General features: G+C 38.9%; 1 protein-coding gene across 2 annotated transcripts in view; it reads left to right on the forward strand.

Annotated features, from left to right (window-relative positions):
• Nucleotides 1–180: 180 nt before the first annotated feature.
• CARS1 (cysteinyl-tRNA synthetase 1) overlaps nt 181–19,831 on the forward strand; it is a 32,091-nt gene continuing 12,440 nt past the window's right edge. Inside the window, exons 1-16 of one of the 2 annotated variants that reach the window (XM_030950555.1) lie at nt 181–293; nt 5,081–5,326; nt 8,191–8,282; nt 9,110–9,198; nt 9,496–9,592; nt 10,045–10,143; nt 11,096–11,245; nt 12,400–12,540; nt 13,259–13,347; nt 13,945–14,066; nt 15,198–15,310; nt 15,822–15,950; nt 16,165–16,294; nt 16,590–16,693; nt 17,709–17,806; nt 19,267–19,456. In XM_030950555.1, the coding sequence (XP_030806415.1) occupies nt 266–293; nt 5,081–5,326; nt 8,191–8,282; nt 9,110–9,198; nt 9,496–9,592; nt 10,045–10,143; nt 11,096–11,245; nt 12,400–12,540; nt 13,259–13,347; nt 13,945–14,066; nt 15,198–15,310; nt 15,822–15,950; nt 16,165–16,294; nt 16,590–16,693; nt 17,709–17,806; nt 19,267–19,456 (1,917 nt within the window). In that variant the 5' untranslated portion in view covers nt 181–265. The remainder of the gene's footprint in view (nt 294–5,080; nt 5,327–8,190; nt 8,283–9,109; nt 9,199–9,495; nt 9,593–10,044; nt 10,144–11,095; nt 11,246–12,399; nt 12,541–13,258; nt 13,348–13,944; nt 14,067–15,197; nt 15,311–15,821; nt 15,951–16,164; nt 16,295–16,589; nt 16,694–17,708; nt 17,807–19,266; nt 19,457–19,831) is intronic. The other variant, XM_030950554.1, reaches the window with a different exon arrangement.

Raw genomic sequence — 19,831 nt, forward strand, 5'->3', positions numbered from 1 at the left:
GGGCCGTGCCGTGCCGTGCCGTGCCGTGAGGGGCCGGGCCGGGCCGTGCCGTGCCGTGCGGGGCCGCGGGGCAGTGCCGTGCGGGGCCGGGCCGTGCCGTGCGGGGCCGTGCCGTGCGGGGCCGCGCGGCGCTGCCTGTTGCCCGGGTGACGCAGGGTTGCCCGTCGGAAGTAGCGTAGTGCGGGCGGGGCGAGGCTTCCGGACGCGCTGTTGCATCAGCTCGGGAGCGAGGGCAGGCGGAGGCAGCAGCAGCAGCAGCTCCGGGATGGCAGCAGCCGCCAGCGCCGAGCACGGTAGGTGGGCGAGCGGCGCCGCGGGCCCCGGCGGGGCCGGGCCGAGGGGCGGCCGGCGTTGTCACGGCTCGGCGGGGCCCGGGGTCGCGGCGCCGCTGCTGTCACGGCGGGGTCGCGTCCCCTGCGCGTTCCCGACTCCCCCGGGGGGGCCGCGCTGCCCCGAGCCCCGCGCTGGGGGAGCGTCCCGCGGGATGCGGCTCGCCGGTGCCCGCCGCGGGTGTAAGGCTGGTGCTGGCGTTCGCGATTTGTGGGGGGAATTCGGAGCTCCTCGTCACCGCCGTCCGGGAGCAGCTGTGCCCCGGCTCGGTGCGCTCGGTCCGTGTGCCGCTCAGAGCGCCGTCCGTGCTCTCACCTGTCTCTGTGCCTCCCGCACTGCCTCCCCAAGCCATCGGTGCTCTCCCCTGAACTCACGCCTGAACTTTTGGACTTTTACGGACATTTTTTGTGGCCGTGTTGTAATGATGGGTTGTATTCTTCGCTTCCATATGGAAGGAGGGCTGGGGTAGTACTATAATTTTTGGCACTACTGTAGCAAATGGAAACTTGGCATACCAGTCATGCAAGTATGAAATAGCATTATGGTATGTAAAGGGTTGGAAATTTCTGTCATTCCAGTTGAGGATCTGTAAATACAGATATTTTTGCCCCTTTTTCTTTAACAAAGCAACAAAGTAACCGAAAGTTACTTTGATCTTTTTTCATCTCTTGTAATATTCCCACTAAAGTACAACATTTCTTGTCATCAAGGGATCAGCTTTTTCAGAAGTCTTTTCAGTGTCTTAGGGGGAAAAACCCAAGAAAGGCTCAGTTCAGGTGCACTTTGAGAAACTCTTTAGTTACTATTTGTTAGGGTGGGGTGTTTTTTTAACTGAATCTGCAATTGTTATATTTAGTTTCAGTTCAGGAAAAGTGGAAGTGAAACTTCCAGGGCTCAAAGGACTAGGATTGACAAGCTCTTCCTTGGTGTGGGATACTCCAGTCTTAAAAATCTCTGCTCATCTAAAAGCCTCTTGCTCCTTTTGTGTGAATCTTGATAAGTCCTTTGTTTTTCTGTCTCTGTGCATGCTGTGTCTGGCATTAGCTGGAATCACTGCATTGGTTTGGTTCTTGTGAAATGTTAATGGAAAAGGAGAATTCATCTTGTCTGAGCAGATGGTTGGAGTTCTTTTCAAAGGTACTAGAGTGGCTGGCCATGATGATAAATGGCCAGTTTGGAGCCGATTTAATAATGTTACATTTGTCTTTTGTGTGTTCTCTTAAATTTGTGAAAGCCAAATGGGATGAGAAGTTACGTTTCAAAATGTTCAGAAATGGGTAAGATTTCTTTTTGGAGAATGCCTCTGCAGAATTCCCAGAATATTTACATTGTCATCTAATTATGACTGACAAGGTTAGCAGGTTCAGGGAAGCCCAGGAAACATGCTTTTTCCTGGAGTGAAGTAACTCCCTGGTTTTGTGTCAGCCGGCTTACTGCCTTCTTTATGGCTTTCCTGTATTTATTTGCCATCCATCACCTGCAAGGAGCAGAGGTTTTCATTCTCAAGTTAATAAAAGTGAAAATTTTCAATGAAATTTTATATTGTGGGGATTATGTGTCTTGATTAAGGCTCAAAAGTTATTTTATGTGCAGATAAAAGGTAGAAGCTGTCCTGTGCCTTTGAGTCTGCGTGTTGCTGCAGTCTCTCAGACAAATTCCCAGTGTCCTTTAAAAGTCTCTGAAGCATTCCATGCATGGAAAGAAGAATGTGTGACAATTATATCACCCAAAGGGATTGTACATCAGTGGTTATGGTGTGAGAACTGTATGAATTGATGTCTGCAGTGGAATCTTTTTGAAAGGACTTTCTACTGGATGACATTAATTCTTCAGATTTTTCAAGGTTATTTTGCTACCTCTCCAATACTGGTGCTCAGTGCTTGTTTCCTCTTGTGTGATACGATATCTATGGATCATTCTGTTCACATGAGTTAAAATTCAGTGTTATGCAACAGCTCTGTAGTACTCTCGTGTTTCTGCTGTCAAGGAGACACTTCCTGATGCAGTTGAGTAGTAACAACTGCATCTGTTCTGTTTTGGGGATGGAAAAAAATTGCAGTTAGAGAGAAGGGCAATACCTTAGCCTGTTTTCCTAAAGCAACAAGGAAAACAGGTCAGATGTACACATATCCATTGGGCCTCTTCCCTCAGTACTTTTTGAATCCATTGACTGGTATTAATTAATCAATCAGTTTGACAGAGGGCAGCTGCCTCTTGCACAGCATTGGCAGACTTAGCAGTGATGGGCTGGAGCTGTGCAGGAGCATGGTAAAATAGGATACAGCACTTAGGAGGTACCAGGAGATAGATATTTCAGTGGGAGTGTTTAATGAATTGAAGGAATTGCAAGATGGGGGGAACTGAGCATGCAGAATGGAAATCACAGAAAACCAGGTTCTGTAGATTTACTGTTCTTCTTTTAGTCATTATATCAATTAAACCGGAACAGACTTTTACATAGACAGCTGTCACTGATTCCTTTTGCTTGAAACAAGTGATCCGCTGCTACACTGCCTTCCAAGGCGGTGTTATCACAGTCATCTGCTCAGCACAGCCTGTGAAACTGATGTGGGACCCTGGGAATGGGACAGTGAGCCTGCCAAACATTTTAAGTATTAATGTCTCTGCCAAGATTGCTCAAAAAAGGTTCAGTTGTTAAGCTTATCAGTGCTGAACTGGTCCTGACATTCACAGGCAGTGTTTGCTACCTCTCCTTGCCAAAATTAGCTTGTATGAGTGCTGTCATATTTGTTGTATTTGTGTGTAAGTTTGGGCAAGTTCCCTTTTAGATTGGTTTACAGATGTGGTTGGAAAGCACTTACATTGTTTCAGATACACTGACTTGCTTCCCATTAGCAGCCTGATGTGTGAATAATGGTCATAATAACCATAATAATACTTTGCAAATTGAGTGTTGTTTTTCCTTGCAAAAGATCTTTTCTTTGAGATATAGTTTCATTTCTACCTAGATCATTCTTGTAATACCTTTTTTTTTGCCTTCTCCCTCATATCTTTCATGTATACAAAATTCATGTTCAAGTCTTAGATTTCCACTGTTAATGAACAGAACTGTTACAAACTATTTAATGTGTACAAACATGTGAAGTTTTTGTGTTGATAAACATCAGTAAATATTTAGGAGCATGAAAAGATTATAGTAAATTAACTGTGTGAGCCAAAGCTGAATCCTATTCAGCTGGATAAGGCAAGCCTATAAGGTGGAGTTATGAGCCATTATTTCCTTAGTATTCCTTATTTGTACCAAGCAATTACATGGATAGGCCTTGAGAAGGATTTATACTTTACATGGATCTGTCTTCTTTTGTTCATAGATATTAAATATATTTTGTGAATTTTGATTATTTTAAATTTTTTTAAAGTCATTGACCTTTTTTATTAGTTCTCCCAATGTGTCCCTATATCTCATTTATACCCCAAAGAGCTGAATACAAACATGTTTGGTATCTAGCTGCCACTTCCCTGTCATCCTGAGTTGCTGTTGGATATTTTAATAATTCATTTCTGTATAGAAAGTAGTTCATAAAGTTTTAACTGATGATATTTGGAAGAACTTCAATTGTGCCATCCCTCCCATCCTCTCCTAGCCATCACTTTTCCCATCTCCTTTCATTCCCACCTTTCCAAGAGCTGTTCTGTGAGCACCTCCATGCTTTGGGCACTCCCCGTGCAGGAGATATTCCTGCCAGTGTGAGAAGTGACACTTGTGGCTGTGGTCTGTGTTGGGCTTTGGGAGCAGGGACAGGTGCTCTGCTGCTGCCTCTCTCACTTCACTGCACGTGACCTTGGGTTGAATTACCTTGCTGGCTGACTACCTAGGCAGGATATTGCCTTCATGTTTGTACAGTACTTTGAACATGAACAGAGCTACAAACATTGAATCACTGCTGGAAAATGTGAATGCTGGGTTTGCCTAATGGCAGTGCTAGCGTAACCTCAGAGTGCTTTGTGCCCCCTGGCACGCACAGGGCTTGCTCTTCCAGTGAGCATCCCCACCAACACACAGAGCTTTCCTCTGTGTCCCTGTGTTTGTCCAGAGGAGACATAACTGAACCTGCTTTGCCTATATACCAGAGAAATCACAGAATTAATAAATTGTGAGAGAGAGCCATGATCGGAAATCCTTTCTGCTTTTTTGTGTAGGTTTTACTCATTTTAAATACTATTCATGTGCTTGAGGAGAGAAGGGGGCACGGGAGAAGCATGGGATTATGCAGCAGCAGCTGAAGTTCTGAGTTTCTAGAGCAAATAGGAAGAACTGAGCATTGTGCTGGGAGCCTGTGTGCAGGCAACGCCCCTGCAAAGATGTAACTACGTGCTCAAGTTCAGTGGACGTATTCACAGCCATTCCACAGTGCATAAAATGAATCATATTTAAATATTGGCAGGATGAGTGTTTTAGCAGCATAGAAAAGAGTGACTGATTAGGCTTGCTCTGTGTGAAGGATTTTCTCCAATTTTGGTAGATTATATTCTTTATGAAAAAGACCTGTGTTCTTGTCCTTGTCACTCTTTGAAAGATGTCTTCACAAACTTATGGCAGCATGAACATAATCCTGTTAACAGGAAATACATAGTTATTTGGTAGCTTGTATTAAATCTAATTTTCTCAAATTTCTTACCAGTTACCAGAGCTAATTTACAGGGGGAGATGTGTGTTATAAGGATATATTTTGGTCATGGGATCTCCTTCTTTTAATGCTGACCAAATGTCCTGTGCCTCTCTTTACAGCTTCCAGCTACAGTTTTATTCTGAGCATTAGTGAAGAGGAAGCCAGGGTGAAGGCTCTGAACGAGTACCTGAGCACTCGTAGTTATATCCAGGGGTTCACATTTTCACATGCAGATGTGGAGGTGTTCAGAAAGTTTTCGGGGCCACCTGTGGACCAGTATATCCATGTTGTCCGGTGGTACAGACACATAGAAGCAATCTATGATGGCAGCAGTGACAAAAATGAGCCTTGTAAACTTCAAACAAGTGAGTAATATGAAACTGGTGAGCAGGTTGTAGACTAGCTGACATTGTATTGGTTGTTATTGCTGAGAATTCCCAGAAGTTCCCTTTCATACTCTCTTGCACGCCTTAAGATTTACAGTATCAATTTGTATTCAAAGTCATAACATTATTCTTGCATACAGTTACTGTGCAATTGATAGATCCTGACCTATTTGGATGTAAAAGCTGTTACCTTTTTTTTGTAAGTTAAAATTCCTCAGTGTACAGAATTGGATTATGTGTATTTTCTTTAAAAAGCTGGCGATCTTCTGGTTTGTAACAGAATGTGTGGGTTTGGGCTTTTTCCTGGAAATACCAAGATTTGCCCAGTCTACTTTTTTCCTTGCAAGATTAACCAAATAGTTGTATAATATACAAATCCACAATACAATAAACTGAATACTTCCTCTTCTAATTGTTATTAACACTTAGCTTCACAAAGAATGTCTGGGCTTCTTTTTTAACCATGGTAATTTAGGCATGCTGATGATTTGGGGAAGTATTAACTGGTTAATCTAGGTCATTGTGTAAGCATGGGCAGGCATTTTTGAGAGCTGCATCACTCTCCTGAGTTGTTTTCCAATGAGCTAGTCTAATTTAATTGCCTTATAGTGAGATCCTTGCTCAGGGAGTCATGAAATAATGAAAAATAACAACGCAGAGCTGTTGTATAGTGCTTGCAATATCTACAAATGAATGCATGTCTGTCATTCTTGCTGATGATTGTTAACTAGTATTGCTCCAATGCCATCTTTTCACAACCTCTCCCCATTGTGTTCTCAATTCCTAACAGAACAGCAGTTAAAATCAGACTGCTGTGGGTAAATTCAGTATGTTGAGTGTGCCTTCAAGTGTTTGTGCTGGTTATTATTTCCTTCCAGCAGAGAAGGGATCTCAGCTGCACCCCTGGCTCTGATAGCAGATCTATCCACTAACTGCAGATTGTCTGTAGACTTCCATGGATTAGGGTGGAGCAGAAACAGAAAAGGTTTCCATTTTCCTGACCATGAAATCTTTACTGTTAAATCTCTCTTTCTGAAGGGTTGTATCTTCATGATGTGTTTCAGGAATCCTGGAATGGTGTTCCGCAGTGTTCACCATGAAAATAACACACAAATCTGCCATGCTTCTTATAAGAACCATGAATACTACATTGTTGGTTTTGTGGTGTGGCAGAAAACTCCATGGTGGATTAGAGCAAATGAACTTCAGTTCCACCAGAGGAAAGGCTGTTGGCTGGCAGAGGTGGATTTGACCAAACTAACCAATATTTTACCAGCCTTTTACTTTGCCCTTGGCATCTGTGTAGTGGGTAAAATGTGACACCTAATTCACAAGCTGAGAAATATGGGGTGCAGTATCTGGGTTTTTCCTTGTGTTCATGTGGTTGTAACTGAAGAAAGCTTTACAGATTTATCTTTTATTAGGCTAACCCACACAGGCTTCTTTCCCTGAGGGAAGCATTGGCCACAATTAAGCATGCCAGAGTAATCTCTGTAAATCAAAGAGTAAACAAATCCATACCTTGGTGTATGACCTGTGTTATGGAGAGACTGCTCTTGAACTTGGGGTGTTCTGTTCACAAGTACCTCATGCAATGAAATGTTTAGAATGGACACATATTGCCATGGATTCATAGCATGGAAATTAAATGAAGTCCCATGAAGTGAGACAGAGTACTACACTTAACATATTTTTTTCTTATTTGGGCAGTTACTCAAAAAAGCAAGATGAAGAGATTACGTTTTTTATACCGTGAATGTTTACATTACTTGAAGGTTTTCAGCCAAAATATGCATATGAAGATACTGAGAGAAACAGAGTTGATGAAGAGCACCCTGAGACACAGGATAAGAAAGGCAATTTTGTTGTCAAAACAAATAGTTCGTATAATATTTTACTTGCAGCTAAAATGCATACCATGAGAATTCGTAAACATAGTGCTGTATGTATTAAGCCGGCAAACTTGCTGTATTTTTGAATTTCTTGGTTTGCTTTCATTCCTAGTTAATGTGATAATTGGTTTAACATCATTACAGCTGTAAGCAGCCCACTACACAGCAAACTGCAACTCTTTGACAAATCACATGCCCATACTTCTCTTTGAAAAACCCCATGAGTTTAACAGCTATGCTGCTTCACAAATTTAGGAGAAAACAAATTCAAGAATATTGTCACTAAGATTACCCTGAGTTTTATCTACTCTCTTTAATGGCAAAATGTAGCCTCTTGCTGAACTGGAGCATATTTGTGGTAAATGAGTGTGTTCAGAAATGCCTTGTGTACTTAGCAACAATGCATGATAAAAAGCTGGGGTTCTTTCTAAGCCTTTCTGTCAGCTCTCCCTCTCACCCTGAGTGCACATACTCTGTTAATATTGGCTCTAGAGACCACCTCTGGACTCTGGAGATATTTTGCAAATTCTGTGTGAGATCTGTGATGTGCCATCACAGTAAAATCAGTGGTGTTGCAAATAGCCCAGGACTGCCATAACACTTCATTAATGATTCATTAAATTTCGAAACTCATGGTAATACTTTACCTGAATTGCATGCTCTTGCTTTTGTACCCTCTTCCTCACTGCTACTTGGATCAAAAACTAATAGGAATGGCAATTTAGAGAGTAGAAAATAAACTAGATTGCAATAATTTACTTTGGTTTTGGTGGCTTTGTAGGAGTCTCTAACAGAAGTAGCTGAATTACTAGGATTGAAGCTCTTTTCTCCATTTAGATGTGGGGTTTTTTTCCTTCTGAAATAATGATGTGATAAGGAGAAAATGTTATATTACAAATCTGTTTGTGGAAAGTGTCTTTTAAACTTTCTTTAAACTACCTTTTCTCCTAGGTAAAGGCAAACGTGTGCAGCCTCCCTGGTCTCCCCCTGAAGGGACAAAACATTCCAGGCTCTGCCTCTACAACAGCCTGACTCGAAGTAAGGTGAGTAAATGAAAGGGAAGTGGGGATTTCCCTAGAAACACAAACAGAGCAGTCATCAAATCCTGCTTCTGGAATGTTTGCCCTGTCAATAGTCAGGTCTCCGGGTTGTATTTTGTAGGACGTTAACAAGCACAGGCCAGGAACTCTGTACCAATCAATTGCATTGGCTGGGCAAATGTAATGCTATTTACATTAATATATATACACTACAAGTGTGAGTCTCTTTGTGCATACTGCATAATATTCAGTTCCCAGTTTCAAGTTGTCATGCAAAGTAGCCAGGCATTCAGCTGTAATACACACTAGTGTAGGCAGTGTGAGCAGAATAAAATCACAGTTTTCTTTATTCAGATGTTGTCTGTGTAAAAAACGTCTCACCAATTATATAGTTGCAATATAAAAAGTGTAAAATTTCTTGTGGTCTTGTTTGAAAGTCCTTTGGGAAAGAGGAAGTATTAAGAATATTAATTTTACACAGGATGTAGTATTCAAGTATCTGTGAACTGATTATAGGGTGTAACCCTTTTCAATGCAAAAGAAAACTTTTTCTTAAAGTTTGAATAGTGGCCTGCTTAGTCCAAATTGTTGTAAGCTGATATCTTGAGTGATTAGAATGCGTAGAACATAAGCAGCCATGCTCCATTATCTCTCTCAGAGGATTAAGCTAGTGCTGATCTTTAGTTATGGTAAAGTTGGGAATGGAATAACTATTTGTATTTTGTAATTATAATCCATGTTTTCATGTTCTCATCTCCAAATGGGGTGTTACTGGCCTGAGGTCATGTCTTCAATTTCTTCTGACCATTGTACCTTCTCTTTCAATTAAGGAAGTATTTCAGCCTCAGAATGGAAAAAGGGTCTTGTGGTATTGCTGTGGTCCAACAGTTTATGATGCTTCTCACATGGGACATGCCAGGTACTGCATCCCTTACTTTGATAGAGGTGGTAACAGTGCCTAGTGGAAGCAAAAGATTATTAGAAAAAGTATTATTCAGATGAGTATATTACTAGAAAATGGTCTCTTTCGACTCAATGCTTGCAATTTAAGATTAAAAGCACCTTATAATATTTTATCATTGTGGAATTAAAAACTTTCTAATAGATGGGGGCAAAGTAAAACTGCTGCACAGTTATTGATTGAGGTTAAAATGGTTTGTGCACAGAATAGATACAGATGTTTACTAAAAACACCCCTGTATTTTTTTGGTTTTAGGTCCTACATCTCATTTGATATCCTGAGAAGAATCTTGAGGGATTATTTTAAATATGATGTTTTCTATTGTATGAATATTACAGATATTGATGACAAGGTAAGGTTTTTTTTTTTAAATTGCAATCTAAGATGTTCAACTTTTAGAATGGAAGTCGGTCACATGTAACTGCCACTTGATAAGCCAAGAGAAATCTTACATTTATTTACTGAGACCAACACTTTGTGCACAAAAGCATTGATTTTCTCAGTTTTGTAGCACTCCTATGGTAGCAAACCCTTTAGTGATGTATAATAATGAATGCTGTCACAAATAATAAAGATTCAGTATTTTAAAGAGATAATTTATTTTCTTTGCCTGATGAGGTAATTAATTGACTCTGTTGAGGTAGTCCATTAAGTGTGTATGGTGTGTTTGATTTGTATTATTGCACATTATTTTTGTAGCTTATTAAATTTATAGGGAAATGCCTTTTGTACATAATAGATTTTTATCTGCACTCTTAACTGTGTGTCACTTCACAGGAATATTTTCATGTTTCTGATTTGTAGATCATCAAGAGAGCAAGACAAAATCACCTTTTTGAACGATATAGAGAGAGCAAATCCACACCAGATCAGCTGCTTGAAGATGTTAGAACTGCCTCAGAGGTGGGTGTGGTAATCTCCGCTTGTGTTTTACGTTCTCACTCAATAATGTAGGAAAGCATCTAAAGAATGCTTCAGACTCCGCTGCTTCTTTAAACTTTCTGCTTCTTTTAGTTCTGGTACTGCACATGTTAGAAATGTTACTTGAACGGCACATCACTTTGCTTTTTACATTGGTTTAGAATTGACGAATTCTTTAAAAGCCATTCTTGATTTCTGTGATCTTAGCGCTTATTTGTGAGTGCATGTATCGCTCAAACAGTATTTGGATGTTTGTGTGTTAGAATTCAAGCCTTTAAAATAATCCTTTAGAAGAGTTTTTGAACAGTGGTCTGTCCGTAACCTTTTAAAGCTTGGGAGGTTTCTCCTTTGTACCATTGATGACCTTGGAAGGAAAAGGTTGGAAAGCTTTAAGGATTTAATAAATTGTGTATTCAGGACTGAGGGTGAGGGAAGGTGATTTTCTGGTAATTTTTAGAACTACAAATCACAAAGAGATTATCATTCTGATGAATTGAATACAGGACTGGAAATAGGAGGCTTGGAAATTTTGCCCAGCTATCTTTGCCTGATATACTGCCTAAACATTGCATTTAACCTCTCCCTGTTCCACATTAAAGCTTGTCCTTTTCAAATTCGTGGTAATCAGCTGTGCAATTAAGGTGATCAGCTGCATAGAAAATGAAAACAGCAGTAATTATGATGATGATGTAGTGATTTATGAAGTCTTTCTGAAAAAATGAACTTGGATGCAAACTAAAGTCTTGTGATTGCACCATTATTTCTGATGAGGAGCATATTTCATATTTCAGTAGTTGATGTCAAAGCTTTTTCTGTGGCATAATGTCTTATTCATCCCTAGCAAGGTACTATGTGGCTAAGATAATATTCTGTATATGGAGCATGGTGCTGCTGTACTGCAGCTGGCTTTCTAATTTATTTTTTTTAATTGTAGCTCTTTTCAGTTAAACTAAATGAAACAACAGACCCAGATAAGAAGCAAATGTTGGAAAGAATTCAAAATGCGGTGAAGTCTGCTTTTGACCCTCTACAAGAAGCTCTCCAAGCAAAGCTCCCTGCTGAAGAGATCAACAGATGTCATGAGGTAAGTTTGAGCTCCTTTTTATATTTTATATTTGGCTTGTAACTGTTAGGAGGTTTAAAAATAATGTGTAGCTCGTAGTAATTCCCTGAGACAGTATGGAACCTTTAATTCATAAAAAGAGAAATTGTGGGACTGAGAACTTTTTAGTACTCTGCATTCAATAAGGAAATTTGATTCTTCAGTTCAGTCCTCCAGTGAGGATTTTGCTCTTGTATGTACTTACACTTTCTCTTTGACTTTTTTGTCTTGATTAATTAATTTCATTAGGGGTTACTGAACACACATTTCTGATGTTCCAATAGTGGTGGCAGTTTTCCACGTAAGTGTTTCTGTCTCTGATCAGAGAGGAAAATACATCCCCCAAAGTTGTGCTCATGATTATTTTTATGAAAAACAGTTACATTTAGTGACAAATATTCATGTTAACTTCATTGGTTCTGTCCAGTAATCAAGTCAGTCAGTATAACTATTTTTAGTAGTTGTTGTCTTTTAGTAAATTCATCTTCTCTTGCTTTCAGATTATTTGAAGTACTGTGAGGTACACATGGCTATGTGCTCCCTTCTTGAGAAGACCCTGTCTCTAAATTATGGGGTTTTTTAACAAAGCCCAGCTATTCCAATATCAAGTGCTTTTATAAAAGTCTATACTGATCTAATGGAACTTTTAAAAACCCTAAAATCTAAGCAATCATACCTTCTGCATTATATCCTAGTGTCAGAAATAGAAATCCTGTAATATAAGACCAAAAGGTATCCTTGCTGATGTCCAAATTAGTCTTTCAGACACTTTTTAGCAGTGTGCCCAGTAAGGCTTCTGTTAGATTATCCAGTAGCAGTGGGGGAACAGAAAATGTAATACAACTGCAAGTCCCATCTGGTGTTTACAGCGTAAGCTCCAGATGCCTATTGAAGTGAGCAGTATCAAAACAGATACCACTTAACAGTTTATCTTCCTTGCTCTGGTTGTTTCATCTATCTATGAAGAACAATATGATAAAAATATGGTAGAAACCTGCTTTACTCTGTATTCACAACTGTCTCATTGCAAATGTCTTATTCCTTATTTCTCTGTCTCTGTTCCAAATTAGATCTTTCTGCACAATTTAAACAGGGCAAGTCTTGGATCAGGGGCTCTTATTCTTATTGTTTTCTAGACACTGTTGGAAGAAGGCAAAGATTTGCTGTCTGACTGGTTGGACACAAAATATGGCAGTCAGGTGACTGATAATTCCATATTCTCAAAGCTCCCCAAATTCTGGGAAGGGGAATTTCATAAAGATATGGAAGCACTCAACGTAAGTAAATGAACTGTTTTGTCTTCTAAAGATGTATGTGCCGTGTCTTAGAGTACCCAAAAGACAATATAGCTCCTTATTAGCTTTCAAGAATCTCATATTTCAACCTTATTGATAAATTCCTTTAATATTAATAGATAGGTGTTAAATTATTACTTGCTCTGTTTCCATCTCAACAATCTTAAATCTGTTGTGGTTGTTGCACATCACTTCATTGGTGACCAGGTTTAATGTGTGCTCTCCTTGCCATCCCCTTGGTGTAACATGGGGAAATAATCATAAACTGGTCCAAAAAAGTTTGAGCTGGAATCTGTGGGCTGCACAAGAGATCCCTGCCAACCTCAGCATTTAGACTGCCTACTTAAGAGTCTTCAGCCATTAAGAAATTATGTGATGGTAACCATCAAGCAGAGATTTGTCTGTTGCAGATCAAATGCTGTGTCACAGGCAGTGCTTCAGGTCAGTGAAGGTTGATTTATTTACTTGCAAATCAGAGGGACTTGCTGCCTCTTCTGTCAGAAGAACTGGAATAATCCCCTTAAAGGCTGAGGAAAAAGTGGCCACAGCACATTGGTTCGGAGCAGAAAGCTTGAAATAGGAGTGTTAGATTTTATTATCACTTGCTTTTGAGCAAAATTGTAACCAATACATAACATATATGTTTAGTGCAAATTTCCATATATATATATATATATTTAATTCTACTTTTTATCTCTAGGTTTTACCTCCAGACGTTTTAACACGGGTTAGTGAATATGTGCCAGAAATTGTGGATTTTGTGAAGAAGATTGTGGATAATGGTTATGGGTAAGTTTGCTACTGGATGCCAGAATGATTGCTTTTAGCATTTAGCTGTGACCTGTTTTCTATTTTCATCTGCAACAGTAATCTTTGCCAGAAGCAGTTTTTCATCAAATACAGAAATTTCAGGTTTCTTTGCAAAAGACCTATTATTTTTTACCTGATATGCTTCTTATGATGTACTACAGGGTGAAATCCTGTTCATTAAAATAAAGTCTAAGTCCCATTCGCTTGAACTGTGTTTGATTCCTGATCTTCATCAAAAATCGTCAAAAATTTACATGTGACAGTTAGAAATCAGTTGCAAATAACATAAATTTTTAAAAATTGTAGTTCTTGTGACTGTTTCCTGATACCTCTCAAAAGCTTAACAGTAGCTGTTATTTTCTCTTCAATTAATTTTATTATTACTTCCAATGATTTGTCCAAAATCTTTGTATGGTAAGGCCTTAAAACTTAGACTCACCTAAGTAATATTTAAAATACTGAGCAGTACCATAATGTGAATGAAGTTACTAGAAAACTCATGGGAGTGATTTTGGGGATAAACCTCAGTTAAGTTGTGATAGAAAGTTCACTAAATAATGATCTTTAACTTTTCAGGTATGTGTCTAATGGATCTGTATACTTTGATACTATGAAGTTTGATGCCAGTGAAAAACACTCCTATGCTAAGTTGGTGCCTGAAGCTGTAGGTGATCAGAAAGCTCTTCAAGAGGGTGAAGGTAAAGATTTGCTCAGTTGCTGAAGGAACTGATGGTGTGTGGGTCTCTTCAACTGGTTTTACTGACATTTGGATCAGTCACAGTCAGAGCTTAATGATTTACCTGCTGCACTCCCTTTACCAATTTCTTTGCCAAAGTTTTGTAGCTTGAGCCAGTACTTTCCTGAAAGTTTTTAATTGGAAAACACCAAGAAATGTTGTTAATCCTAGGATGGTTTGTGGTTGCTTTTTATTTGTTTGTGAGGGTTTTTTTGGTCAGAATTGTGAATAACTCAGTCATTTGGCCATAGCCCAGTTATTTGCCTGTTTGTCTGGCTCAGAGTAGGAGCAAAGACTTGAACCTGGATCTTCCACATGTCAGGCACGAATTTTCCATATCAGGCTGGGATTATTTCATGACAAATATTTGGGTTCCTCTTTCCTACTTAGAGCTCTTACTTTAACTTTGTTGTGTTGAACCAAATCCAAATATAGATTTTTTTCAATAGAGCTATAGCAGAGGATTAACTTAAAATGCTCAGTAAATGGAACTCATTAGTTATCTGCTCCTAAAGTTGTATAGTTTTAGCAAATCATACAGAAAGTCTATAAAAAGAATATTAAAAGGTTTTAATAAAACACTCATAGAGCAGGAGGTAACAGAGGAGTAAATGTAGCTATTGAACAAACACCAATCATTCTGTGCAGCAGCTGAGATTAGGGAATAAATATTCTATGATCACATTGTATGTGCAGATTAAGACAATCATAGTCTCAATTTAGATCCATCTAACTTTGGAATGAATTGAATCGCAGTCTTACTTGTCTCTGAGGATGGGTTTTTTCTTTCTGTATTTCTTTTTCTATAACCACAATATTGGAGTTGTGCCTGGTAAGAGAATGTAGATGAATCTCATGTCAAAACTTAGAAACCAGTGCAGCTGATACTTGTCAGCCAAACATTGACCAAAACCCCAAAGGATTATCAAGGTTAATAATGAGGATTTGTGAGGGTTCAGTGATTTGGAGGTTTGTGTTTTGGGTTTTGTTGTTTTGGGGTTTTTTTAAGGTTATCTTTATGCGAGATACAGCAATGCCAAAAATAAGTAATGTTGGTGTAAAATGTATACATTTACATTTTCTCTTTTGAAAGGTGACCTGAGCATCTCAGCTGATCGCTTAAGCGAGAAGCGTTCTCCAAACGATTTTGCTTTATGGAAGTCCTCCAAGCCAGGAGAGCCCTCATGGGACTCTCCATGGGGAAAGGTAAGGAAGGGCATTATAATCAGGATTTGGATTTTCTTCACTTATTTAAGTAGCACAGTTACACAAGTTTTTTTTGCCTCACCTCATATTAACACTTTATAAATTGTGGAGATTATGTGTTCAGTGCTAAGATTCTGTGGTTAGTGTTCATTTAATAATCTAGAATGTGTATCAAGTCTGATACATTTTAAGCAGAAGTCTGCATGCAGGCTCAGCATGGCTGTTATTTGTTGTTTGTCCTCTGTTAATGGACAAGCTTTATCTGCAGTAAATTCTGTTTCCTTTTTTTTCCCATGTGATCAAAGATATTAGTGTAGCTTTTAAAAGAACAGTAAGCAAGATAATCAGAATATTACAGGCTGGATTGCCAGTCTGGATCTTTAAATCAGTTTCCTTTTGTGAAGCTGAAATTGAGAATCTTTTTTACTCTTAGTAACAGCATGAGGAAATGAGACAGGGGCAGGGGAGGAAGACTGTCACTAGTAACCAAGTAATGCCATTTTGTTAACAGGGTCGTCCAGGTTGGCACATTGAATGTTCTGCCATGGGTGGATCTGTTCTAGGAGAGTCGATGGACATTCATGGAGGAGGCTTTGATCTCCGATTTCCTCACCATGACAATGAACTGGCCCAGTCTGAGGTGAACGAACTGACCTTCCTGCAGTGATAGAGCAACATGCTTTGCTTTGACGGCAACTTACACAAATCCCTAATTCAGCTTTTTCAACTTGATGTGTGTTTTGTATAAACACGAATTTTGATTCTCAGGATTTTATTCTCTAAGTTTTCCTACTTCATATGTATGTAAACAGTGTTTTAAACATTTCTTTGGGTTTTGTTTTTTTTTCCTGCAGGCATATTTCGAAAATGATCACTGGGTTCGCTATTTTCTGCATACTGGGCACTTAACAATTGCTGGCTGTAAAATGTCCAAATCTTTGAAGAATTTCATTACCATAAAAGATGCACTGAAGAAACACACAGGTACAAATTATTTTGGAATGGGAATGGTTTTGATGTACTTGGAGTGGTGACTGTGATAATTTTTTTATTCAGGGTAACTTCAGGTGTCTTCTTTGCTAACTTTAGAATAGCTTCCTTGTTCTTCTCATCCTTGTTGGTATTTATCAGCATGGATGGTAGTGGTTGTGGTTTTATTGGTAGATGTAGTGCTAGTACGAAATTTAAAGATTATGTTCTTAGCCACTGCAGTATTGGAGTCCATGAAAGTGTTTCAGCTTATAAAAACTCCCCTTGTTTATTTTAAACCTCCTACTAGCACGACAGTTACGGCTGGCTTTCCTCATGCACTCTTGGAAGGATACACTGGATTATTCAAGTAATACCATGGAGTCAGCTATTCAATATGAGAAGTTTATGAATGTAAGTAAGTTTTCCATTCTTCTCCAGCTCTCTAATCTTTGTGTTGCCATGTATGTTTCAAGGAACAGAACTCCAAGGATATGCAGGCCATATTCTCAGACTGGGTTTGCTTTCTGAATTCATCAGGTGGGATGGCACGGTGCTTATTTAGATACCATCAAACTCTCAAGTCCTGTAAATCCCACAGACTGCTACATGCTACATTTCTCTGCAGCTGGGTGCTCTCTCCAAGTTTTGACATCTCTGAGCAGCTTGGCACTTACACAAGATCAATTCTCAGTTGCTTATAGAGCTCAGTCCAACAGACACTCTCTAACATTTCTCCCGGGTCAGGCTTTACACAAATGTAGCCAAAGGGAAAGAAGGAATATTGTTCCCACTTTGTCTCCTCACCACAAACATTGAGCCTTTGCCTCTATGCCTTGCAGGTGTGTGAGAGGTTAGGCACAGTTCCTGTCCCTGGTTAGTTTGGAGCCATAATTTAAACTCACATTTCCCACAAGGACGCTGTACAGCAATTTGAGATTGTTGATCTTGGTCTCTCCAGCTGAAGCTGTTCTGCTTTTTGTGTAAAATGTTTGGTTTGGGCCATGGATTAGGTTAAAATGACTTTTTACTGAGCTGGATGCCCATTTAAAACAGATCCTTGCTATAATACCATTTTATTCTTCAGCTTCCATTGCTAGCAACACACTTTAAAATCTACCATAAGAACTGTTGCCTAAACATTTTTAAAATATTTTTGTGTGAGCAGCTTGGTGTTAGAATATCATAGGGTATCGTGTATTAAGAGGGCAAGAGATAAAAATGAATTGCAGTCCAACTGTGATTGACAGAGTTATGCAAAATGACTTTATTGGGTTTTATGGTCTTGAGAAACATCATTATATCCTGGTTGAAACAGCGTTGAAGCCATAAAGTTTAGGAGTCTCATTAGGAAATAATGACCCCTTTCATAGTAAGTATTGGTTATGTGTAATTGAAACCAACTTCTATCTATATTCTTCTTTTACAGGAGTTTTTTTTGAATGTGAAGGATATTCTTCGAGCTCCCACTGATGTGACAGGCCAGTTTCAGAAATGGGAAAATCAAGAAGTAGAGCTGAACAAAAAGTGAGTGGAGCATTCTTACTTATCTCTGAATTGTGTCACTTCATCTTTGGTTCTTTTTCCTTACCATATCACTTACAATGTGAATAGTGATATTTATGTCTGTAGCATTCCCACTTAACATCCCAATTCTTCACAAGCAATCATTTTAATCTTGGGACAGCTTTATGAAGGATAGATTAAATTGTTAATTTCCCTTTTGTTTATGTTAAGTACACTGGCATGCCTCATTGCCATGTTTGTGAAGGGAAAGAACTTATTTGTTAGATAGCTGTCATTTTCTTCACTATGTGAATTCTTGTCTTCTCTCTGACAAATGACCAGTAATTCACAGTGTCTACAAACTGGAAATATTATACTGGAAAAACAGTATTTTACATATTTCAAAGTATATTAAGCTATCTGCGACAAACAGAAGTTAAATGACCTGACTAAACCATCAAAGACAGTGCCAGTGTTTGAAAATATGTTGTTGAGGCAGTGATACCAATTTTGCAGTCTTTTGAGTTTTATAACAAAACTACAATTATTATTTGTAATGCAGACAGCTTCCTAAATGACTTCTTTTTGTCTGAAGTTTAAAAGAGAGGCATCTTACATGGCAGTGCTAAAATGGTTTCCTAGTTCAGTTCACTATTGTGGTCACTAATGTTACTATTGAAGGATTAAGTGCAGATGTTTCTGTGTAGTGATATGCTCTGAAAAATTTATCTTCAACGTGAGGTTGGTGGAGATAACCCCTTTATTTAAAAAGGTGGGAGATAATAAGTAATAGAGAGGTCAAAAGGAAGGGATAAAGAAGTGGGAGAAATAGAAGATATGCTTCAGGGATATTTGGTTTTGTCTCCTTTCTTCTACCTTTCTTTCTTCTTGGAAAAAGTACATTGTTTGAAACCCTAAAACCTTTGTGTCATGAAATGGTACTTAATATGTTGTATTATTTATAATACCTACTAACATGTCACTACATGACAAAGGTTTGCATGAATTTAGTCCTTTTATCTACTTATAATATTTTCATAACAATTTACTTTGTGTTAAGTTAACTTCCAAATTGGTGTCCTTCCTGGAAAGATACTAAACAGAGAGCCTGGCTGGTACACAGGGATAGGAGACCAATACTGTAAAAAAATAAAATTAATAATAATAAGATACTAAATAAGCAATTTATAATGCTTAAAAAAAACAACAAACTTTCATGAAAAGGCCAGTTGCTGAAAAATTGTTCGATGTGTGGTTACTTGTTGCCAATTAGATTATGCTGCCTGCCTTTGTCTATAGCAGTAAAACAGCAGCATCATAATGCCTTTTTTCTTGTTCATCTGTTTTTCTTTCAAATATAAACTACAACCAGCAAAAAGTTATCTTACTTTTAGGTCCCCTTGCTCTTCTAACAGAGACTTTTCAGAGTACATTGCAGGGTTTTTGTCATGAGTAGTCAAAAAGAATCTTTTTTGTCTCAGTTTTTACGAGAAGAAAGCAGCAATTCATGAAGCACTGTGTGACAATGTTGACACCCGCTCGGTTTTAGAAGAAATGCGCTCGTTAGTCAGCCAGAGTAACTCCTATATTGCTGCAAAGAAATCCTCCAGACAGATGCCAAACAGACTTCTTTTAGAAAACATCAGCTCCTATCTCACTCAAATGCTAAAGGTATGTAACAGCAAGGAGTAATGGTGCTATTGCACTGCGCAGTTATAACTTGTATTTTCAAGTATGGAGGGATCTGTACAGTCTTTGTTCAAATCTCAGAGGAAACTAAACATCTTCCACACATCCCCCAGCCAAAACGACCCAAGCTGCAGTGTGTGCTGCAGCAGGACCAATTCTGAGTTCTCCAAATTGCATTATGTTTCAGCTAATGTTTTGTTGAACAGTGGAGAGCCCCTAATATGTTCAAGAGAAATTAGATAGTAGAAAAAATATGAAGTCAGAATGACGAATCTGACATCTTTAAAGCTAAATCTGAAAGGCAATGCTTTGTATGGTGTATGTATGTATCAATTACAGATCATCATCAGAGCATCA

This window comes from Camarhynchus parvulus, chromosome 5, assembly GCF_901933205.1.
Source record: "Camarhynchus parvulus chromosome 5, STF_HiC, whole genome shotgun sequence".
Taxonomy (NCBI): Eukaryota; Metazoa; Chordata; class Aves; order Passeriformes; family Thraupidae; genus Camarhynchus; species Camarhynchus parvulus.